This window comes from Mangifera indica, chromosome 1 (genome assembly GCF_011075055.1).
Source record: "Mangifera indica cultivar Alphonso chromosome 1, CATAS_Mindica_2.1, whole genome shotgun sequence".
Lineage (NCBI taxonomy): Eukaryota > Viridiplantae > Streptophyta > Magnoliopsida > Sapindales > Anacardiaceae > Mangifera > Mangifera indica.
This window is the reverse complement of record NC_058137.1, coordinates 26,092,515-26,117,959: the sequence shown is the minus strand read 5'-3', so window position 1 is coordinate 26,117,959 and position 25,445 is coordinate 26,092,515. Positions and strand designations below refer to the sequence as shown.

The 25,445-nt window shown below is 33.3% G+C and overlaps 3 protein-coding genes across 3 annotated transcripts; all 3 read left to right on the top strand.

Moving 5' to 3' along the window:
• The first annotated feature begins 1,408 nt into the window (after window positions 1-1,408).
• Window positions 1,409-2,572, top strand: LOC123228786 (receptor-like protein 6). Its single transcript, XM_044654263.1, has one exon. The coding sequence runs from the start codon at window positions 1,409-1,411 to the stop codon at window positions 2,570-2,572; it is 1,164 nt and encodes a 387-aa protein (XP_044510198.1).
• An 80-nt stretch (window positions 2,573-2,652) lies between these two features.
• On the top strand, window positions 2,653-3,610 carry LOC123228690 (receptor like protein 27-like). Its single transcript, XM_044654188.1, has 2 exons — window positions 2,653-3,509; window positions 3,559-3,610. The coding sequence occupies exons 1-2, from the start codon at window positions 2,653-2,655 to the stop codon at window positions 3,608-3,610; spliced, it is 909 nt and encodes a 302-aa protein (XP_044510123.1).
• A 2,197-nt stretch (window positions 3,611-5,807) lies between these two features.
• Window positions 5,808-24,469, top strand: LOC123228613 (receptor-like protein Cf-9). Its single transcript, XM_044654086.1, has 3 exons — window positions 5,808-5,881; window positions 20,032-20,852; window positions 24,054-24,469. Exons 1-3 carry the CDS (start codon window positions 5,808-5,810, stop codon window positions 24,467-24,469), a joined length of 1,311 nt encoding a protein of 436 aa, XP_044510021.1.
• Window positions 24,470-25,445: the final 976 nt, after the last annotated feature.

Below are 25,445 nucleotides of genomic sequence, written 5' to 3'. Positions count from 1 at the left end.
TTTTGGAAAACATAAAAAGTTATGCCGTGATTAACATGCTGGTCTTCTTCAGCAATGTGAACAAACAATTGACATCCCTTAATCCAAGCAAAATAGCGACAATTTAGGAGTTTGTCAAGGCATTACTTTTTGAATGAAAACAATTAAAAACATTTTTGAAGAAGACCAACATGCTAATCATGACATCATATTGAAACGTAAATTTAGGATTGAATTCTATCTGAATTGAGCCCAAACAAGTCCCAATTTAATATCAACTTGAATTCAAAAGGTTTAAATTAAGAGTGACTTGATATCAATTAGACTGTAACTCAGTTAGCAAGTAATTTAAATTTGGACTCGATCTGAGCTCCAATTTGAATGTTCAATTTGATTCAAATTCGATTTGTTTATAAAAACAAGTCTAATATTTAGTTTAAACCCTTAACTTAAGCTCAATTTGTTTGATTCGAGTTACAATTCTAGTTAAAACAACTCAAATTGAATTCAGTTCTAATTAATTATAACCGTATCTTCAGTTTAATTGGGTGTAAAAAGCATGACCTTTTTTATTATAAAAAGTACAAAAAAGGAAAAATTATAATTAAGAAATATAAAGCAAAGAGAAAAAAAAAATGAAAATGATACATTATGACCAAATGTTTCATTTAGTTGGGGTTGAGAAAGGAGGACTTTTCTTTTAATTTATATAGAGGGATAAAGGGGGGAAAAAAAGGAAAAAAGAATTAAAGTTATTTTAAAGTATAATTAAGGGTCATTCTTCTGTTTTTTTTTTTTTTCACTTGTTGTGACCATTTTACACACAGTATATTTTATTAAACTGCTAACTTATTACCCTTTCCACTCCAACTTTGTTCCATGGTTTTGAAACTTAGATTGGATTAATCAGTTTAATTTGTTCGATCAAAACTTGTGGCCTTATCCGATCTAGGTAAGACCAATTTTTATTTCTATAATTTGACCACTTTGACCAATGGTCAAATTGTCTCGGTTTGCCGTTTAATCATCAAGTTAAAGCAAACAACATTTATAATTAGATTTTATATTAGTGTAATTCGGATTTTATATTTTATTATACAAAGATAAATTATTTTTAATGTCGATTTAAAAATAATTCTACCTAAGCACTGAGTAATTGGTCTAACTATTAGTTGATACTAACTTAGCTATTATGCTCAAACTTGTCTATGGATCAATGATTATTAGGTATATTGTGTGAGAAATCTAACTTGCATACCCAATATATTATATAACTTTTATTTTATTTTTTTCTCTCAATCAACAAATAATTGTATAAAAAGGAAAGAAAATGCAAAGAGCTTGGAGGAAAAGTGTATATATATCTAAATGTTCATTTCCTTTTCCCATCAGCAATTTCCTTTTCTTCTGTTTCTTTAAAAGAAAAGAGATGTGGGCGTTATTCTTCTTCTTCTTCTTCATCTTGCATCTTCAAGTTGTTTGTTCATCCTTTTCTCCATCACCGATACTCTGCTCCCCTGAACAAAGTGTTGCTCTACTTCATTTCAAGAACACCTTTTCCCTTTATGAATATGGTTCTGGGTTTTGCGATGGGTATCCTAAGACAGAGTCCTGGAAAGAGGGTAGTGATTGCTGTTTGTGGGATGGTGTCACTTGTGATACATTCACTGGACATGTGATTGGCCTCGACCTTAGTTCGAGTTGGCTTCGTGGCTCTGTCAATGATGATAGCAGCCTCTTCCTCCTCCACCATCTCCAGAAGCTTAATCTAGCTTGCAATAATTTCCTTGAATCACAAATCTCATCCAGATTTGGTAAGTTCACCAAATTAACACATCTTAACCTTTCTGACTCCAATTTGTTTGGCCTAGTTCCCACTGAAATGTTTCTCCTATCTCATCTTATTTCACTTGATCTCTCCAACTCTGGCCTAAGTATGGACCAACATGGTTTCAATAAGCTCTTGCAAAATCTAACAGAAATAAGATATCTTCATCTTGACTCTGTTGACATGTCTACTGTTTCAACTGGTTCTTTGGTAAACCTGTCTTCTTCTTTGATATCCCTCAACCTCAAGAATACTCAGATACAAGGCAAGTTTCCAAAAGAAATTTTTCTTTTTCCATTTCTCCAGACGTTAATATTGTCAACAAATAGAGACATCACAGGTAATTTGCCAGAGTTTAACAAGTGCAGTCCTCTCAAAGTACTGGATCTTTTTGGTTGCAATTTCCAAGGGTCACTTCCATCATCACTTGGAAACCTTACAGAAATCACCTATATGGATTTGTCATGGAATGGTTTTACTGGTCAAGTCCCAACTTCATTATCTAAACTAGTCCAGCTCACTTGGCTATCTCTTACACGCAACAATTTTTCTGGAAAATTTCCAGATGTTTTGGGTAATCTTAATAAATTAGAGACCATAGATCTCTCCTTTAATAATTTCAGTGGTCAGTTGCCAACATCAATATTCAACGTGAATGGACTTCTTTCCTTGGACTTTTCTTATAATCAATTTCAAGGTCAATTTCCTACTCAGATAAGCGGTCTTCCATATCTAGGTGATATCAAGTTAAATAATAATTTCTAAGTGGCAGAGTACCGGCATGGTTGTTTACTCTGCCATCGTTGGAGAGTTTAGATCTTTCCCACAATAAACTCACAGGTCCGATGGAGCAGTTCCAACACCCTGGTCCAATAAGTACAGTTGATTTGCGTGATAACGTGATTCATGGTCCAATTCCAGATTCGATTTTTCAACTTTTGGGTCTCATACAACTATCACTTGCAAACAATAACTTCAGTGGTAATGTGCAGGTAGAGATGCTTTCAGAGCTCAAAAATCTTACAGGTATTGATCTTTCATATAATGCGCTTTTGTCAGTAACAGGAAAGGTCACCTTGCCCCAGCTTGAATATGTCTTTTTATCATCTTGTAGCATAACTGAAGTCCCGATTTTCTTAAGCACTGTAAGTTTTATGAATCTAGACCTTTCTAATAACTCAATCTTTGGCCGAATTTCCCAATTGGAGCTTGGAAATTGTTCCAACTTGTTTGACCTAAATCTGTCTCACAATTTACTTACCAGTGTTGAGTACATTTCATCCATGGCCAACCTTCGAATTCTTGACCTTTCATCCAACTTACTCCGAGGACAACTTGTGGATCTACCAACTGGGGTTATTTTCTTCTCAGCTTCAAACAATGATCTGACAGGAGTGATCCCTCCGTCATTTTGTAATGGGAGCAGAGTTCAATCTCTTGACTTGTCCCATAATGGCTTAAGTGGAAACATTCCAGAATGTCTTGCGAAGAGCAATGTAGACATGGAGTTTTTGAATTTGGCAATGAACAACTTCCATGGCAGTATAGAATCTCTAACGTTTCCCGATCCATGTGGTGTGACAGCTCTTATGCTTAACGACAATCAATTGGAGGGACCATTACCATCCTCTTTGGTTAACTGTCGAGGTTTGGATATTCTTGATGTTGGGAATAACAGGATTAATGATAGCTTTCCGAATTGGTTAGTAAACTTTCAATTTCTTGAAGTACTTATTTTGAGATTTAATCAGTTTCATGGTCCCATTGGCAATTCCAGCACAAGATTTCTCTTCCTTCGGTTAAGAGTACTGGACCTCTCTCACAATCAATTTTCTGGTATTTTACCAGCAAGTTTTTTTAACAATTTTGAAGCTATGAAGAGTGGATACAAGGATGATGTCAAAGTCAATTACATGCACTCACTTTATGGTTCATATTATTCAATAACTTTGTTTTTAAAAGGTGTTGAGACCCGGATGGAAAGGATTTTATACATCTTCACATGCATAGATCTTTCCAATAACCTATTTGAAGGGAAAATTCCAAAGGTACTTGGACAACTCAAGTCGCTCAGATTGATTAACTTGTCTCGTAATAGCTTAACTAGTGAAATACCTTCATCATTGAAAAATTTGTCACAACTTGAAGCATTAGATCTCTCTTTCAACCAGCTCCTCGGAAAGATTCCTCTCCAATTGACAAGTCTAACATTTCTCTCAGTGTTAAACTTGTCTTACAACCATCTTGTGGGATGCATACCTCAAGGAAATCAATTTGACACATTTCAAAATGATTCCTACATTGGAAATTTGGGCTTGTGTGGATCACCAATGTCAAACAAATGTGACAATGATAAGGCACCACCAACGATAGAAGAAGAAGAAAGCAATGCTTCAAGCTGGTTTGATTGGAAAATTGCTTTGATGGGCTACGGATCTGGATTTGTAATTGGCATATCTATTGCTTACATTGTGTTCTCAACAAGAAACCTCAATTTTTTGTGAGGTTGATTGAAAGAGAGTGTCCAAGAAATGTGAGAAGGCTGAATAGAGGACGTAGAAGAAGAACAAATTAGCATTTGAAAGTTGTTCCTCAATTTTGTAAGTGCTCCAACCCTCTTATTGCTAGATTCTGCTTTTTTTTTTTTCTTTTGACAGCTTTATCATAATGAATATAGCTAGATAAAAGACTACTGAATTCAGACTTGTTTTTTTTATTCTCAGACTCTGAAGAGTTGAAGAGTAAGCTGCTACACTAATGTCTCCAAGAAAACTTCAAGCTTTTGTATTAATGGTAGATTTTTATTTTAGTAGCAATTCAATAAGCAACTCTGTTTCTGTTTCAGACTATTATGCAAGAGATTGCCGTTATAATTCTTGTTTATCATTTGTAAGTATTTGGCAAACTACCAACATTTTTGCTCTCATTTAGTTTTGTGTGTGCACATATTTGTCTTGTTATATGTGTGCACATAGTTGCATTATTATGTGAACATTTGTAAGTGATTTCTCATTCAAGTACAGTTGGCAACTTTTGCCTGTATTCGATTTCGTTGTTTGTTCTCTAGGTGTACTGCTATGATGTGTCACTCCCTAGCTCACCCATGCTGAGTATTTAATCTCAAATTTTTTTATGAGATTCTAGACCTTAATTTACTCTGATTTTGTCAATAATTTTCAGTAGCTTATTTGGTCAAGATCATATTATTTTGTGCAGTGAGATACTACATCTCCTCTTTGTTTTTCCACTCTTTGTCTTGCGGATTAGCTTAATTATTCATATTGTAGGATACGAAAGTGTGATCAGTGCATGAAGGGATTTAAAGATAAGAAGTTCAGGGAATTTTAGTTAGAATGTTTATGGGGAGCTAGAACAACGGAGTTGGATACTCATAGTATTTCAAATTTAGACAATAAGTACTGACAATAAGAAAGTCAGGAAATAAATTTAGTAAGCGGGAGTGTTTACTTTGTATGTTGATTTCATCTTTGTATCTGAAAGTTGGGATTATTGTTTAGTGATTTAATTGAGTACGAGTTGGTCCTAATTGATGCAGGCTAAGATGAATCTTAGCTGAACCGTGAAAAAATGGTAGTATATACTTTCTGAACAAGTTTTTGTATTTTCAGAATGTGCTGTGAGGATGAAGTGTTAACACTATCGACAGGTCATTTTAAGCTGAAACAACCATACCAATATCACTCACAAACAGATTTTCATCTTCAAATCCTTGTGTATATATTCTAGAATTTCTTATTATTAGATCCAGGTCCACCCATGACGGGCCGACCCGACCCGACCCGATTGGCGGTTGGACCTTTATATAAAAAGGTCTTAACTGCCTCCCAAAAGTTATGATGAATGTAATAAAAAGAAAACAAAAATGATGAAGAAAAAAAAAAGGAGATAATGTCATTTTCTCTTACAGAGAACTTTTCTCCTGCCAAAACCCAATACACAGTAAATTAGTCTCCCAAAATGGAAATCGGTACGTAGGCAAATGGCGTCGTGGAAACAGACTAACGTCAACGCCTCGCGTGGAATTCGAAGACGCTTCATCGAACACATAAACGGGTACGCAAATATTTATAGATTTCACAGAATTCGGATCCTGGCATGTTTAATTGTTTCTAACATTGGTATCAGAGCCTAGGATACATATGTGATATGTTTTCTGTGATTGATATTGCGTATAATATACGAATTAAAATCTGTATATAGAAATTTGTTTAAAATTTCGTTTTTGGGGACGAATTTAATTCGGCCAAAATTACATGAAATTGGTGTTGGGAAACATGTTGAATGAATGTTAGGATTAATATTACATGTTTTAAATTGAAATTCGGCTTGAATTAACGTCAGAATCGATCGAAACAGACCCAAATTCGAGACCCAAGGCGTGTCTTTCTTGCTCGCCGTTTCGATGGTTTCCGACGCCATCGGCGCCGGAAAATGGAACGATTGGACTTTGCGTTTCCTGGGCTACAAAAGCCCTATGGTTCTGTCGCCGTAGAATCACCGGAAAATGGCCAATTAGACGGATAGAAGATTTAGGGTTCATCACGCGATTTTGGTCAAAATCAGGTTGGGAAAACCCGAATACCCGAACCGACGGTCAACGGGTTGGTCAAGACCCGAACCGGTCAACGAGTTAACCCGTTTGGTCAACCAGGTTGCCCAACCCGGACTATAACCCATGGATAACCCGGTCAACTATTGACCGCGCGTGGTGACCATTCCTGGCACGTGGAGGCGCGTGCAAACACGTGGAGGCTCGTGACAGCACGTCTGAGTCATCCCTGGCACGTGATGGCGCGTGGAGGAGCGTGCGGTGTCTATGTGGCGCATGAAGGAGCTTAAGAGCTTATTTCCGTGCATAAACACCTACTTTCAGTGTGCATTGGCACGTGAAACTTGTTTTCTAGTCCTTAGAAGTTGTGTAGTACTTGGATCAATATATGGAATGTGTTCTATGGGTCTTACGGTGTATAATGACATGTAATACCTTATTCCGACTCCCAAAAACACATAATGATGTTTTGGGATACATGTTTCTATTTCATGCAAGTTTGTTGATTAGAGACCATCACGTTGCATGTTAAAACTATCAATATCCTATTGAATTCTCTTAATTGGGAAAGAGAAAATATTCATGCGTGAATTTGATCCCCGTAACCAATGATCTTATTCGGGACAAGAATTTGAAACCTTTTTGGGACTGAGTGGATTCATTATAGCTTGTTATAGAGCGACGCTTAGTAATGTATGACAGAATATTCATTATTTTATCGTTATTCCCAAAATTAACACAATGTGAGGTATTTGACCTAACGCAAATGTAATAGAGACTTTATCATGGATAAAGTGACTCAAAGATCGATATGGGTTGATGAAATGGTCCTAGTCAAAATAGATGATACATTCATTGTATCATATATATTTGTTAAGTGTGGGAATTCTGAGATTGGTAGAATTTAATGAAATTCTCATTCAGAATTAATATTGGCGCAATTAGATTAAAGTTTAAAATGTCAAGCATTTGTGACATAGGAGATGATTGGGAACATAGTGAACTTTTGATGTTGTGCCTTATGTGAGATATTTTAAAATTTTAATGCATAATTGCGACAATTGATGTATATTTGTTTGCATTGATAACGTTGTGTCTGATAGATGTCTCTGTGATCTAGTTAACCATAACATCTTAGAAAATGATGGCTGATGTGAATGAGAATGATACTGAATAGAGAGAATTAAACCATATAGCATTTGAAATGCACAATATCCTAGATGAGCAAAAGACTTTAGAGGCTGTGAATCAGGTTAAGATTTAGTTGTGGCTGACTAAGGGATAGAAACCTAATCAGTGCCTTACACAAACGTGATGTGGACGCACATCACACATGTAAGAAGCAAGATCCATTTCGTGTGATATCTTGATTAGTTTCATGATTATCAATCTGGTATATAAGTATCATGAAAGATCAACTGCATATGCCATAAGTCTGGTTTTAGTTGAAAAGTTTGGAGGAACTGCAATCCCCAACTGATGACAGTTGATTTTTTGAATTTGATTGAATGTCAAATCTAATTATGAAACTAAAGTCAGCTATGCGTAACCTGATACATGAACATGAGGTTCATTTAGAAAAACGATTTCTTCTTGAAAGTGGGAGTGTATCAAGGTACATATGACCCATAATGAGAAAAGAAGGACTTTTGTGAATTATTCTAGCCACATAAAATTGGAGGATAAGCGCCCATGAGGTAGCTGAATTTAATGCTCATGCATACGTTGTAGAATCAATTTTCAAAAGTGAGTGGCTCAAGTCCTAATATAAGAAGGAGATCGTTTAATGCTCAAAGAATAAGAACAAGGAATTGAGATGAGAAGAATGGCAAAAGTACTAGAAGAAGAGATGAAAATGATAGTCTTGTTTAAAATCAAGTGATGAAACTTTGATTTTCTAGTACTATGATATTAACCGAGTATTATCCTACGTGGATTATGGACTCTGAAGCCACCGACCAAGTAGTTCATGATAGAAGATCTTTAGTAGATTTCTATCGAATTCTGAATAAAGTGAATTGGATATATGTAGGCAACAACACAAAGGTTGTAGTAAGAGGAATAGACACAAGCAAATAAGTTTTACAAATGATCGAATCTTACACCTACACAAAATCCAATATGCTTCAAATATTCAGTAAATCTTGATCAAAGTACTTGTTCTTCTTAAATTAGGATTCAATTTGAATTTTTCTATGTGTTTTATTGAAATGATAGAATTGATTTCTATAAATTTGATTTGTTGGTTGAATGGTTATATGGTGTTTGTCACCTTACATTTTTGATAATGTTAAGTTTTTCATTATTTGGTTCTCCTATATGTATGGAAATGAATGCAAATAAATGGCATGTTACATTAGGGCATGTAAGCCAAGATGGATTGAATAAATTGGCTTATGAAAGTTTATTAGGAACTTTCACATAAATAGAAATGTCCATATGTAAGCATTGCCTAGTTAGAAAAACTTCTAGAAAACCATTTGACAAAACTATATGAGTTTGTCTTCCTTTGCAATTTATATACTTAGGTATATATATTTTCCTATGAATGTAAAGTTTGAGAATGTATCTCATTTTTCATTACTAATGATGATAACAATGCTCGATTTGGTCTTGTCTACTTGATCTCCCATAAGTCAGAAGTAGTAGACTGCTTTAGACACTATATAATTGAGGTTGAGAATCAATTAGAAAAAATAGATAAGAGTTTTATGAACTTACCGAGATCTTGAGCATTTGTTGCAACAGTTCAAGGAACTGAGTAATGAAATAAATAGTATGATAAATAGTAATTCCAAAACTTCACAACAATCGGTGTAGTGAAGAAGAGTAATTGAACTCTATTGGAAATGGTTAAGTCAGTTAGAGCGCAAGTAAAACGTCAAGTCACTTTGTGATGATATGATATTTATTGCTGCTTGAGAACTTAACCGATTGCCTACTAATTCAGTTGCTTCCACTCCCTATGAGTTATGGCCAGATAGAAAATCTAAGTGAATTGATTGCAACCTTAGTGGTTGGCAATATCAATCCATAACTTTTCCCATAAGTTAGAGTAATTGGGACTAAGAAGAAATGTATGTATATTTATCAGATACGCTGAGCACTCCAAAGGGTATGTGTTCATTTGGGAGGATTTCGTCGGAAGATTAACTGAATTTGTATTAAAGATACTACATTCATAGAGGAAATTTTTCTTAACAAGGATGATGTTGATAACAGGTTTCATCTGAATGAGACGAGAAAAGAATGAGGATGGGTATATCCTAACGATCATTAGTTAAGTCCTAAGATATAAGACCTATACTTATTCTAGTTAGTGGGAGCAAATGCAATTGAGCTCCAGCCTATTTCGGATAGTGGGAGTAATGATCTTTAATTGTTTGCTTCATTCATCTCACCCTAGTGAGAGCATTGAGATTAAGCTTTAATCTATTTCGGATAGTGAGAGCATTAATTCTCAATTGCATTGGAATGGATGTCCAAAAGTATTCAAGTGACGTTTTTAAAGTGAAAACAAGGTTTTCATAACCACTCCCTAAGATGATGAAAAACCTAAAATAAATGTCTCATCCTTTGATGAGAAAATTTAGAAATGCATTGGAAGAAGATATAGAATACTAAGAAAACAAACCAATTCTAGGTTTTGGTTGACTTATCGCCAGATCGAAAATTCATTGAGAATGAATGAGTTTCCTGAATTAGTCGTAAGGCGGATGGCTTAATAAATATATATAATTTCGCTTAATAGCAAAAAATCTATACCCAATGAGAAGGTATAGATTGTGAAGAAGGATATTTTTGTCATTTATAATATTTACTTCAATGTATTTGGTTTTAGCTATAATAACACATTTGAATTTAGAATTACACCAGATGAATGTCAAGACAATTTTTCTTAGTGGAAAACTTGACAAAGAAATCTGCATGAAATAAGATATAGATCTTATTGTTATAGGTCTGAAGCGCAGAGTGTGCAAGCTTCAATGACATTGAATGACCTACATTGTCATCTAGTTATTGGTACTTGAACTTTGAAATGATTAATCAAGACTATCATGTCTATGTGACAAAGTCTGATGATAAATTTGTAATTCTATCAATGTGTGTGATGATGTATAAATAGCTAGAAATGATTTGAAGTAAGTGATAATCATCAAAGGATGATTGTCCATATCTTTGACTTACAGGATGTGGGAAAACAGAATACATATTGTGAATTTACATTTAGAGGAATTGTTCAAAGAAACTTTTGACTTTGTCATAAGAGCGTAATATTCAAAAGGTTCTAGAACAATCCAATATGATATACTGTGAACCCATTGATATTCCTGTGTCAAATGACGAATTATTGGGCCAAAAGAGATATGTCCCAAAACTTAAGATAGAAACAGAGAAATGTCAAAGGTTACTTATTCAGATGCCATCAGATGTATTATGTATGTTATGATGCATACATGCCCAGATATTTATTTTGTTATTGGGCTGGTTAGTCGATATAAGTAAGTGTTGAAAAGAGCACTGAAAGGCTGTATGTAGAATTGTTGATATTTTTAAGGTTCTGTGGATGATTAATTATGTGATTAAGGATCGAACTTGTGTTTGATTGGCTATTGAGATGCCAATTGGGGAAGTGTTTTTTAAACCAACGCAAATTAGATTACAGCTAAGTTTTCTTACTCCAAAAGGACTCATATCTTGGAGCGATAAGAAACTGAGATGCATAGTCGTATCCACATCGGAAGCCTAGTATATAGCCTATTCAGTAAATGTGCAAGAAACTGTTTGGTTAAAAAAAAAAAATTCTTTGTGAATCTAAGTAAACAGGACAATATTGTTAGAACAATGGTTGTCTGTTGAAATGAAATATCTTAATTTTTTTATAAGATAACCAAACGTATCGACACTAGACACATCGTAATAAGAGACTCAATTTCCAAGAGAGAAATGAACGTACAATATAATTCTACGCATTGTATAGTCACTGATCCTTTGACTGTGATTCTTCCAAGAAAAGTATATCTTGCACATGTTAAATTTCTTGGATTGCGTAGACAATGATTTATGAGTGTTGAGCTTATATATTGTACTAATGACACAATGTCGAAAACCATGAATTTAAGTTCATTTTATGTTTTGAACTTATGTCCCGAAATTCTTGGGTTTTTATTGCATACACATCGTTTTTAGCTCAACAAGATTGTAATGTCACACAAGTTAGAGATTGGCTCACTCACACGAGCAATCGCCTTTGACGCTGAGAGAGCGAGCAAAGATGAGACATTATTCTTGAGAATTGTGATGCTGAGAGAGCATACCAATGGGAGACGAATTTCTCAAGAAAAGATTTATTGAAATAAAATGTTGCCTTGATGATTGATCAAGATGAGGTCATGAATAGATACTTTTGAAAATGACCGATTTGGATTCCCCACGTCCAAATAACTTGTGAATGCCAGATGTGAGTTCTTAATATAAATAAATACCTGCAAGTGTGAAGATAGTTAAGAACTTAGGTTAGGTGCTCGGGGTAGCGACTGAACTAAGATCTGTATAGTGTTGTGAATGACATTTGAGAAAATACACATTGTAGCACATGATTCATACCATGTGTGCATAAGTAAGACGACTAGTTAAAGTAGTGGAAGGATGAATCCCTACTCCTTCACTGTGTGAGACTTTATGAGGATTAACTCATGATGGTACCCTTTGACTCTTTACTGTTGTTTGATATTTACTCTTAGTGTTGCTATCTTAGCTTGGAACCTATGACCACGCATGATTCGGTCTATGGAACATGACTAGAAAAACAGCTAAGTTTAAATTGAGAATTTCGAGTAGAAGAGGAAGACTTATATATATTACGTGTGTCCATTGGCTAGTCGATCATGTCACTCATATGGAGATTGGACTTGATCATGGATACATAGGAAAATAACACAATGAAAAATGAGGGATTAAAGGGAGCTGGTGTTATCGAGTAAGTCTGGGGTGCTGCGAGCCTAACGCTTTATTTTGTTTTATTTGGGTAGAAGCGGCTATGTTATTCCTAATAGATGCATAGTAATTAGCTCCCAAGTGCAGGTTGCTCGCGAGGTTGCACGACACATTTGCAAGTATGAAACGTACTGATATATGAGATTTCTGTGGCTAAGTATTTGGTTCAGGTCTTCCATCATGTGTGAGTGGGAGATATTAGATCCGGGTCCACCCATGACGGGCCGACCCGACCCGACCCGATTGGCGGTTATTGGCGGTTGGACCTTTATATAAAAAGGTCTTAACTGCCTCCCAAAAGTTATGATGAATGTAATAAAAAGAAAACAAAAATGATGAAGAAAAAAAAAAGGAGATAATGTCATTTTCTCTTACAGAGAACTTTTCTCCTGCCAAAACCCAATACACAGTAAATTAGTCTCCCAAAATGGAAATCGGTACGTAGGCAAATGGCGTCGTGGAAACAGACTAAAGTCAACGCCTTGCATGGAATTCGAAGACGCTTCATCGAACACATAAACGGGTACGCAAATTCTATTTATAGATTTCACAGAATTCGGATCCTGGCATGTTTAATTGTTTCTAACACTTATTAATTGCTAATGCAAGTTAACTTATCGCTTAGAAAATTCACATTAAAATGATATAACCTGTAATGCAAACAGAATCTTAGATTTTTCATTCATCATGATCTGGCAGACTCATCTTGAACTCTCTTGGAAGCATGAGTCGACTAGGAGGGTGTAGTGATGTGCAGAGAAGAAAGCAGTGCTGAGGAAGAGGTTGGCTGGAAGTTGACTAGGAGCTGACACTGAAGATGGCAAGATGTGGAATGCACTGATGTGGCACTGCAACAATGCTTGCCTTGTGAGCTTGTGTTATGATATTTTTGTATTTAGCTTGTTTTAAGCAATATGACAGACAACTAGATAAGACTAGGTGTGTTAGGTGAAAGATTGACTAGAGTTAGTATGTTTTGGTGTATTAGTTTTTGAGTTAATTGTTACGCTTAAATCAAGCTGAGTAGCAGTTGATTTTGCTAAAAAAAGTTTGATTAGTCGTTGTAATATATATTCACAAGAACGTAATGAAAATGAATAGAACTTTTTTCCTGCAAAATTTTCAGTTTACAACATTAGCATTTTCTCCGTTCTTGCATAATACACACACTCACACACAGATATATTTATATTTTTGTTTCTAAAACTTCTGGTACACCAACGAAGTGTAGGAAAGAAGACTATCTAAACTCTGAACAAATGCTAATCAATCAATTCCAAACTTAGATTATTCTACAGATTTCTGTTGAGGCAAAATGACAGCACTCAGACGTTTCATTAAATATCTGTGGCAGTAGTACTCTCATTTTTCTTTTCAAATTATCATCTTGTCATCAAAAGTTAAGAATCAACAGCTGTAAGAATCAAATGAAAATTTTACTTTTAGGGTGCAAGAGGTTGCAGTGGGCTAGGTCAATCCTAGTGCAGCCCATCAATAGGGGTGGATACGAATTTGGCTGAGCCCGAACACCTCTTGGCTCATGTTTGGTTCAAATGAAAAAACGTTTAGTTTGAGTTCGTCAAACCAAAATTAAGGTGGCTCAAGTTTAATTTGATTGAAAAATGATTCAGTTCGGTTTAGTTTGAGCTTTACTTGATTTCGTAACTTGAATCAATGGTTTGAATTTATGACTCGGAGTTATGACTTAAGTTCATGGTTTATTTATAAAACAATGTCGTTTTATCCAAATAATATTCAAAATCACCAATTTGAGCCATAATTTCAAGTCAAATTGAGTGACCTTGGAAATTGAGTGACAAATCTTTCTATATAAGATGATTTATATAGAAATTGCATAATAATTAGATGATCTATTTGGCAATCTTTCTATATAAGATGATCTATTTGGCAATCTTATGTACTTAAATCATAATTTCATTTCTAATTCCAACAAATGATTGGAAAGGCACGAGATCATCATCTTTCTAATGCTCCAGGTAAGGTTTGATTCAAGCTGAACTCAAGCTCGACTTAAGTGCAGCCAAGCTCAAGCTTGAGCTTTTCTCAAAGGTGTTCAAACTCAGCTCATTTGAGAGAAGCCAATCTCAACTTAGTGCTAAAGCGATAAAATTTTGATATGTTTTGGTTAAAATGATGTCATTTATTCGATTTGTATCAAATTTTTTAGGCTCATGTGCTTAACGAATTGAACACCCCCAAACATGAGCTCGAGCTCAAGTTTGAAAAAATTGAAATCTTATGCTTAAGCTTGTTTAAGTTGAGCTTGTTTCAGGCTCGGTTGAACTAAACTCTAGTTCAAACAAGCTTAGCTTGAATCCAGCCCTAGCTCCAGGGCCTAGGGTCGTGGCCCCATAGGCCTTTATAGGAAGCCAACAAATGTTACTTGAGCCACATATTGTGTTATGTGGTAAAACTTTATTTTAAGATGGCCTGATCATAATGAATATAGCTATCTAATAGACTATTGAAATCATGCTTTGTTTTTTAATTCTCAGACTTCAAAGAGTTGATTATTGCATTGAGGAGGAGTCTTTTGAAGCAGAAGCTGCTGTACTAATGTCTCCAAGAAAACTTTTAGCTTTTGTAAAAATTGTAGATTTAATTTTAGTAGCAATTTCGTAAGCGACTCTGTTTCTGTTTCAGACCATTATGCAAGAGCATACAGTTCTTGTTTATCTTTTGTTAAGCACTTGACAAACCATGAACATTCGTTTTCACACTTGGTTCTTGTGTGCATAACCCTGTCTCGATAATTTTGCACCACATTGATAATTAGATTTGATGACAGTAATTGTAATTGTTGATCAATGTGTGTCTCCCTTGAAAAAAGAGCGCTCAATTAGACTTTCAGGGCACAAATTTCTGGCCTCATATGTGGAAGAATCTCACTTGGTCTTTGTCAATTGCAGCATTCTGCAGCTGTCTTGCACCACAATGATATAGCTTCAAGGACTTCAACTAAAGCAAGTCTAGCACGTCAATTTTGATTGATAATTGGTAAATTTACTAAAAAAACTATTGGAAAAAAAATTGAGATTTTCTGTAAAGACATTGCAATAGTTATCTGATTATGTGAAAAAAAAAGACATTTATGTGGGAGGTTTGCCTGAAACTAATTTGCTCGAAGTGGGAGATATATGCTAACTAACCATGCAATCGCTCGAATCAAAATTTGATAGAGTAAAACTATGTTGGTTATTAATAAGCATTAATATATTTATTAACAATAATACATGGTCATATGAATGGACGCCATTTTATTTTTAATTTTAAAATTTCAAATCATAAACAAATTAGTGCTTATTTGGTTGTGACTTTTGTCAACGAGGCCTTTTCAATGCTTACGTCATATATTAAGACAAAAATTATTGAAAAAAGAGAGTATTAATTTTATTTATTCAGGACCTTGGCTTATATGTTCTAGGCCCGTTGATTACACTGTCCATGATTCTTTATCGTGTATGGTGAATTTAGATTAAAAAATTAGGCCAAATGACTATTTTCCACCCGAGATTGATAAAAGTTTCAAAAAGTCAAATTTTCAATTCATTGTCCACTTCTGTTTTTTTAAAATAACTATTTTACCCTTATATTAAAGTTATAAAACTTGTCATTAATATTTAATATAAATATCAAATTATCATTATATTCTTATACCAGTTTACATTTTTTTATTTTAGACTCTTAAAAATAAAAATTCTACTTAACCTTAAATTATTGTATGTTAGTGTGTGAAATTTCATATTTTTCGGCATTTAATTTTCTTGATTTGTAATATTTAATTCGTTAATTATTTGATTAATTGCTTGTTTTAGGAAATTGGGCGTTAATTGCATTATTCTGAGAAAAGATACAAAATAAAAGGAATTTAGAGTTGTCACGTATCAAGACAAAATGACGGCAAAATACATAGGAGATGACTGATTGTGGAAAGGAGAGAATCGCGCTATTTACTGAAAAATTCACAGTTGAAGACTTAATTAACAATTGGAGGAAGTTCAGGTCCTTTGGATGATATTTGGCACAAAAATATCTCTCAATGACTGAAGCAGACTTGACACTATAAAAAGGAAAATTGCTTTCTGTTTTAGGGTTTTTTTAGTTTTTTAGCATCCTTTTCTTTCAGAAAGAAACAGAGCCGCAACCCTTCGCTGGTTCTTCTTCAATTAGTATAGGATTTTTATTTTAATTTTCTGTGAAGCCATGAATATAAACATGAGTGGCTAACTCTTTTCTTTAGTCGAGTAATCAGGATCATGGTTCTACGACGATTGTGAGATCTTCTTTACCCGTTCTTTTCTTTTAAATATTTAATTTGTTCCTGATTTTATTTATTGTTGTCTTGTTCAATTAAATAGGAGACGTCTTATTTATTTTGGATTAAAAACAACTTTGCTAGATTAAATTATTGAATCCGTAATTGTTTGATGATTTAATCATAAGTGGCTGGCTAGCATGCTTGGTGAAATAGAATGATTATTGTATGTTAGTGGAATAGGTTAATCTAATTTAAACAAAAACAGCGTCTGTGTTTTGTTGATTAGAATCGGTGGCTTTTCTAATTCTTAATTCTGTTTTCAATTTAAATTCTAAGATCGTATCTAGAACTGATTGAAAAACAAGAGAAGTAATTAAAGAACGTTTCTTAATTACCAACACCTAAGGAAAAGCAGAACAACGAGCGTCTCGATGTTTCATAACCGGTTTATTTAAAAGGAAAAATTAATCTTTTTATCGATGATCAATTGAATTGAACCATACCTGAATTATTTGGCTAGAACTCATCTTATTATTGTTTCATTCTAGTTTTCTGATTACTTTGACTATTTAATTCTGAATTAATTTATTTTTGATTATCCGTACGATTCGAAACAACAAAATCTCTATTGCTTTATTTTGTTATATTTCAGATAAATAACCCAATCTCTGTGGATACGACTCTACTTGCCCTATCTATAAGTTTTCATTGAGAGAGTAGAAAATTTTATTTTTGGTGGATTCGACACCCACCATTGTATTTTGGCCAATTCTTTAAAAGTATAATTATCGTTTTTGAAACTATTGAGAGGTATACTAAAATTTTAAAACACCTTAAAACTTTTTTTTTTCAAAAATTCTATTAAAATTTTTATTAACGCTCCTAATATTTTTAAAAATTACATTTGCCCCTAAAATTTTGAATAGCAAAATAGAAAAACGAGGGAGAAAAGAAAATTAAAGAGAATAAGGGGAAAGAGAGAAAATAGACAAATCTATATAAGATGATCTCATGCCTTTCCAATTCACTAACAAAACAGATGATGAGTGAGAATTTGGTTCTTTGAAACTTAAGAAATTCTATAAAAGGTTCTTTGAATTCAAGAACTATGGATTAGAGACTGATCTGTGCTTGGTCCCCTAGTATGGGTCACATGACTCAATGGATAAATTTTTAATTATATTTAAATAAATACAATAGGTAATGGTAAAATAGCAAAGACTTACAATAAAACAAGTACAATCTATTGGCGGATAATCTGTTTTCTATTGCAAACATGTGACTTGTATACAAGTCAAGTATCTGTCAATTGGGGTTTGAATATAAAAGCTGCCTAAAAATGTATATAAAGGTTTGTATATAAAAAGTGCATTAGTGTATGTAAAAAGTGAGTGAGTGTGCCACAATACAGAAAACAAAATAATCTCTTCTTCATTTTAAAATTTTCATCATTCATAGTGAAAATTTCTCCATTTCATACCTGTCTATTTTTTTGTGTTGGACTTTCCACATAAATTATGTATTCTTATTTTGTATCTTGAGCAATTACAATGAATAAAATAGACAATTGATGGAGCCTTTAATCGCGAAAGTAATGTGAAAAAAGTCAAGGCTTGTTACTTTCTGGAGCTATAATTTTGTTTGTTCACATTAATTTCTCGATGAAAGGCTCATTTTGGAAAACATAAAAGTTATGCCGTGATTAACATGCTGGTCTTCTTCAGCAATGTGAACAAACAATTGACATCCCTTAATCCAAGCAAAATAGCGTCAATTTAGGAGTTTGTCAAGGCATTACTTTTTGAATGAAAACAATTAAAAACATTGTTGAAGAAGACCAACATGCTAATCACGACATCATTTTGAAAGGTAAATTTAGGATTGAATTCTATCTGAATTGAGTCCAAACAAGTCCCAATTTAATATCAACTTGAATTCAAAAGGTTAAATTAAGAGTGACTTGATATCAATTAGACTGGAACTCAGTTAGCAAGTAATTTAAATTTAGACTCGATCTGAGCTCAAATTTGAATGTTCAATTTGATTCAAATTCAATTTGTTTACAAAAATGCAAGTGATACATTTTGACCTTTTTTATTATAACGGGTAGAAATAGGAAAAAATTATAATTAAAAAAATATAAAGCAAAGAAAAAAAATTAAAATGATACATTTTGACCATTTGTTTCATTTAGTTGCGGTTGAGAAAGGAGGACTTTTCTTTTTATAGAAGGAAGAAAAGGAAAAAAGAGTTACAATAAATTACAATATTAGGGAAAAATAAATAAAAATTTTGCCATAGCTATCTGCGCATTAACCACGGGTAAGTCTTTTGTTAAAGAAGACCAAAACCTTAATTTTTAGAGACTAATCAAAAGGTCTTATCTTTTCAACCCCAAATATAAAAAAAATTGAATTTAGACAAAGAAAGAGTTCAATTTTTCTTAATAATACTTAATTTTATATTAAGAATAAATTTACAATTATATTTTATTTATATAGAGGGATTGAGGGGGAAAAAAAAATAATTAACGTTATTTTTAAAGTATAACTAAGGGTCATTCTTCTATTTTTTTTTTTCACTTGTTGTGACCATTTTACACAGGGAGTATATTTTATTAAATTTGCTAACTTATTACCCTTCCCACCCCAACTTTGTTTCATGATTTTGAGACTTACATCGGATTAATTGGTTCAATTTGTTCGATCAAAACCTGTGGCCTTCTCCGATCTAGGTAAGACCAATTTTTATTTCTATAATTTGACCACTTGGACTAATGGTCAAGTTGTCTTGGTTTGCCGTTTAATCATCAAGTTAAAGTGAACAACTTTTAGTATAATTATAATTAGATTTTATTTAAATGTAATTTAGATTTTATATTTTATTATGTAAAGATAAATTATTTTTAATGTCAATTTAAAAATAATCCTACCTAAACACGGGGTAATTGGTCTAACAACCAGTTGATATTAACTTAGCTACTACGCTCAAACTTGTCTATAGATCAATGATTATTAGGTATATTGTGTGAGGAATCTAACTTGGATACCCAATATATTAGATAACTTTTGTTTTATTTTTTTCTTCTCAATCAACAAATAATTGTATAAAAAGGAAAGAAAATGGAAAGAGCTCGGAGGAAAAGTGTATATATATATATATATCTAAATGTTCATTTCTTTTTTCCATCAGCAATTTCCTTTTCTTTTGTTTCTTTAAAAGAAAAAAGATGCGGGCGTTATTCTTCTTCTTCTTCATCTTGCATTCTCAAGTTGTTTGTTCATCATTTTCTCCATCACCGATACTCTGCTCCCCTGAACAAAGTGTTGCTCTACTTCATTTCAAGAATACCTTTTTCCTTTATGAATATGCTTCTAGGTTTTGCAATGGGTATCCTAAGACAGAGTCCTGGAAAGAGGGTAGTGATTGCTGTTTGTGGGATGGTGTCACTTGTGATACATTCACTGGACATGTGATTGGCCTCGACCTTAGTTCGAGTTGGCTTCTTGGCTATATCGATGATGATAGCAGCCTCTTTCTCCTCCTCCATCTCCAGAAGCTAAATCTCGCTTGCAATGATTTCCTTGGATCGCAAATCTCATCCAGATTTGGTAAGTTCACCAAATTAACACATCTTAACCTTTCTTACTCCAATTTGTTTGGCCTAGTTCCCACTGAAATGTTTCTCCTATCTCATCTTATTTCACTTGATCTCTCCAACTATGGCCTAAGTATGGACCATCATGGTTTCAATAAGCTCTCGCAAAATCTAACAGAAATAAGATATCTTCATCTTAACTCTGTTGACATGTCTACTGTTTCAACTGGTTCTTTGGTAAACCTGTCTTCTTCTTTGATATCCCTCAACCTCAGGAAAACTCAGATACAAGGCAAGTTTCCAAATGAAATATTTCTATTTCCATTTCTCCAGCGGCTTATATTGTCAGCAAATGATCACATCACAGGTAATTTGCCAGAGTTTAATAAGTGCAGTCCTCTCAAAGAACTGGATCTTTTTTATTGCAATTTCCAAGGGTCACTTCCATCATCACTTGGAAACCTTACAGAAATCGCCTTTATGGATTTGTCAGGGAACGGTTTTACCGGTCAAGTCCCAACTTCATCATCTAAACTTGTCCAGCTCACATGGCTATTTCTTGCACATAACAATTTTTTTGGAAAATTTCCGGATGTTTTGGGTAAGGGAAATTATAAAAAATGGCCAAAATACCCTCCCACTAAACAAAAATGCCCAAAATTACTATTTTCAAGCAAAAATGCCCAATTCACTATTCCTAAGCAAAAATGCCCATGACTTTTTCTAAAATACCAAAATTACCCTTCCCCTCATTTATATAAACCCTCCTCACTCACTATGAGGGGTTAAATGAAATTTTATTAAAATTAGAGGGCATTTTGATATTAAACATTATAAGGGCATTTTGATATTTCTTTATTTCATAACTGTTTCTAAAATATCAAAATTACCCTTCCCCTCATCTATATAAACCCTCCTCACTCACTTTTATTACATACACTTCTCATATCACTCAAACACTCACTCTCACTTTCATTTTTATTCAAGATCAATTAGTAGGGATTCGTTCGGACAAAAGAAGTTCGTATTTTTAAATTCGATTTAAAAAAACTATTCATTGAAAAAGGGTATTTATACCAATCTTAGCCTAAAACTTAATTTTATTTGTTAAGTCTTGTTATTATGTCGTAATATAGGGGTTTAATGCAATATTTGACAAATATGGGGGTTAAATATAATTTAAGATAAATATGGGGTTTTTTGATAATTTACATTGTAAGGACATTTTGATATTTCTTTATTTCATAACTTTTTCTAAAATGTCAAAATTACCCTTTCCCTCATCTATATAAACCCTCCTCACTCACTTTTATTACATACACTTCTCATATCACTCAAACACTCACTTTCACTTTCATTTTTATTCAAGATCAATTAGTAGGGATTCGTTCAGACGGAAGAAGTTCATATTTTTGAATTCAACTTCAAAAAAGACTATTCATCAAAAAAAGGTATTTATACCAATCTTAGCCTAAAACTTAATTTTATTTGTTAAGTCTAATTTTTATGTTGTAATATAGGGGTTAAATGCAATATTTGACAAATATGGGGGTTAAATGAATTTAAGATAAATATGGGGTTTTTTTTATATTTTACATTGTAAGGGCATTTTAATATTTCTTTATTTCATAACTTTTTCTAAAATGTCAAATTTACCCTTCTCCTCATCTATATAAACCCTCCTCACTCACTTTTATTACACACACTTCTCATATCACTCAAACACTCATTTTCACTTTCATTTTTATTCAAGATCAATTAGTAGGGATTCGTTCGGATGGAAGAAGTTCGTATTTCTGAATTCGATTTGAAAAAAGACTATTCATCAAAAAAAGGTATTTATACCAATCTTAGCCTAAAACTTAATTTTATTTGTTAAGTCTAGTTATTATGTCGTAATATAGGGGTTTAATGCAATGTTTGACAAATATGGGGGGTTAAATAAATATGGGGTTTTTTTTGAAAGTTTACAATATATAAAGAATTTATATAACATGTTAAGAATAGATAGGTATTTCTTTGATACAAGACAACATACAAGGGTGTTAAATAAAGAAAGAGATAATTGAGGGGTCAAAAAAATGTTATTAAAATTAGGGGGGCATTTTCATAATAAACGTTGTAGGCGCATTATAATTGAAATTTTAGGTTTTTTCGAGTTTCACCGTTTTAGGATATATCGACTCGTATTTTCCAGATTTATGAAGAATTTTTCGATTGCTGCCATTCTAGGGTATTTCAGCTTTTAAAATTCGAATTTCAGTTTTGTTTTTTTGAATTTTACCATTTTAGGATATATCGACTCGTATTTTTCACATTTTCGAAGAATTTTTTTATTCTTGCCATTCTAGGGTTTTCAACTTTTAGAATTCAAATTTCAGTTCCGTTTTTTTGAATTTCACCGCTTTAAGATATATCGACTCGTATTTTTTAGATTTCCAAAGAAATTTTTGATTCTTGCCATTCTAGGGTATTTCAACTTTGAGAATTCGAATTTCAGTTTTGCTTTTTCAAATTTTACCGTTTTAGGATATATCGACTCTTATTTTTCAGATTTCTGAAAAATTTTTTGATTCTTGTCATTCTAGGGTATTTCAACTTTTAGAATTCGAATTTCAGTTCTGTTTTAGGATATATCGACTTGTATTTTCTAGATTTCTGAAGAAATTTTCGATTATTGACATTTTAAAGTATTTCAAAGTATAGAATTTAAATATCTATTTCAAAGTATAGATATTATAAAATACGTTTTAAATAGAACGTTAAAAACAAATAGATGCATTTTGATATAAGATAACATACGAAAATGTTATATAAATTGTTAAATAATTATAGGGGGATCAATAAAATATTAGAAAAATATGAAGAGTTTTTTTTTATATTAATAATTGTACGACTGTTTTACATAGTTATTATAGATTTTTTTATTATAATTGAATAATTATCTTCAAAAACTTGTCATTGCAGGATTGATAATTAAAATAGATGGTTATGCATCGGTTCGTTACCAGGGAGAATAGATTCAAGGTGGCAACAACACAATGAAATATGTTGGAGGAGCCAAACAATTGATTAAAATCCCTTATGGAACAACATTCGAGGGATTTTTCTTCATCACAATGGGAAATTGTCAGAATGCCAAATGCTTCTGACGCATTTTTCGGCCAAAAATCGATCATTTCGACCTCCAATTTCAACATAAATCGAATCTACATAGGCTATAACACAAAACCTCTCAATAAATTTAACGAAAACAACCAAGAATCAAAACATATTATGCATTATTCAAAATCAAAACTTTAAAGTTTCAAACCGCAAAATCTCCCTCAAATCTTAATAATATAAACAATAAATTGATTCAAACAAGATTGCAGAAGATATACTAATCTTCTTGACCATTTTCGATCGTCGAAAAGCAAGAAAATCATCGAAAATCGGCTTGACAGTGGGATGACAGTGGGACGACAGTGGACAGTGGGAAAGTGGGCTATTTTTCTTTGGATTTACACAGTGACAGTGGAACTTTCACAGTGGAAAATATTAAAATTTGCCTTATTTATATATAGGGGTAGTTTCGACATTTCACAAAAGTTGGGCATTTTTGCTTTCATTCTAAATTTTTTGGACAATTTCGCTTAAACCCCCTTACTTTTGTCTATTTTTTATAATTTCCCTTTGGGTAATCTTAGTAAATTAGAGACTTTAGATCTCTCCATTAATAATTTCAGCGGTCAGTTGCCAACATCAATATTCAACTTGAATGGACTTCTTTACTTGGACTTTTCTTATAATCAATTTCAAGGTCAATTTCCTAGCCAGATAAGCGGTCTTCCATATCTTGGTGACATCAAGTTAAATAATAGTTTTCTAAGTGGCAGAGTACCGACATGGTTGTTTACTCTGCCATCTTTGGGGAGTTTAGATCTTTCCCACAATAAACTCATAGGTCCGATGGAGCAGTTCCAGCACCCTGGTCCAATAAGGAAAGTTGATTTGTGTGATAACGTGATTCATGGTCCTATTCCAGATTCGATTTTTCAACTTTTGGATCTCATAGAACTAGCCCTTGCAAACAACAACTTCAGTGGCAATGTGCAGTTAAAGATGCTTTCAGAGCTCAAAAATCTGACGCGTATTGATCTTTCATATAATGCACTTTTGTCAGTAACAGGATCTTGCCCCAGCTTAATGAAGTCTTTTTATCCTCTTGTAGCTTAACTGCAGTCCCGCTTTTCTTGGGCACTGTAAGTTATTTAAATCTAGACCTTTCCAAAAACTCAATCTATGGCCGAATTTCCCAATTGGCGCTTGGAAATTGTTCCAACTTGTATTACCTAAATCTGTCACACAATTTACTTACCAGTGTTGAGTACATTTCATCCACGGTCAACCTTCGAATTCTTGGCCTTTCATCCAACTTACTTCGAGGACAACATGTGGATCTACCATCTAGGCTTACGTTCTTCTCAGCTTCAAACAATGATCTGACAGGAGTGATCCCTCCATCATTTTGTAATATGAGCGAAGTTGAATCTCTTGACTTGTCCTATAATGGCTTAAGTTGAAACATTCCAGAATGTCTTGCGAAATGCAATGCACAGTTAAGGTTTTTGAATTTGGCAATGAACAACTTCCATGGCAGTATAGAATCTCTGACGTTTCCCGATCAATGTGGCGTGACAGCTCTTATGCTTAACGATAATCAATTGGAGGGACCATTACCATCCTCTTTGGTTAACTGTCGAGGTTTGGAAATTCTTGATGTTGGGAATAACAGGATTAATGATAGCTTTCCGAATTGGTTATTAAAATTTCAATTTCTTGAAGTACTCTAACAGGACCCATCCCGACCCACTAATCTTATAACCTCTGAGAATACCGTTATAGGCTTAGAAGGGCGAAATGCATCATGTATTTCTGTTTGAAAACTTTTCTATACCATAACCTAGCACATAATATAACATCATTTATAGGCCTCCGGCTTTTATATGAGTACATGTCAAAATATATCTTAATTTAAAGCTAAGAAATCATAAAATAAATCTGTAATCAAGCCTCCGGCCTTATCGTTTACATGACAAAATAATTTACATCTTTACTCATTTCAAAAAATCATGAGAATATTGTAATTAGGCCTTCGGCCTTTCCATATTTTATAAGTTTATAAAAAAAAACAACAAAAAGTCTATATGGA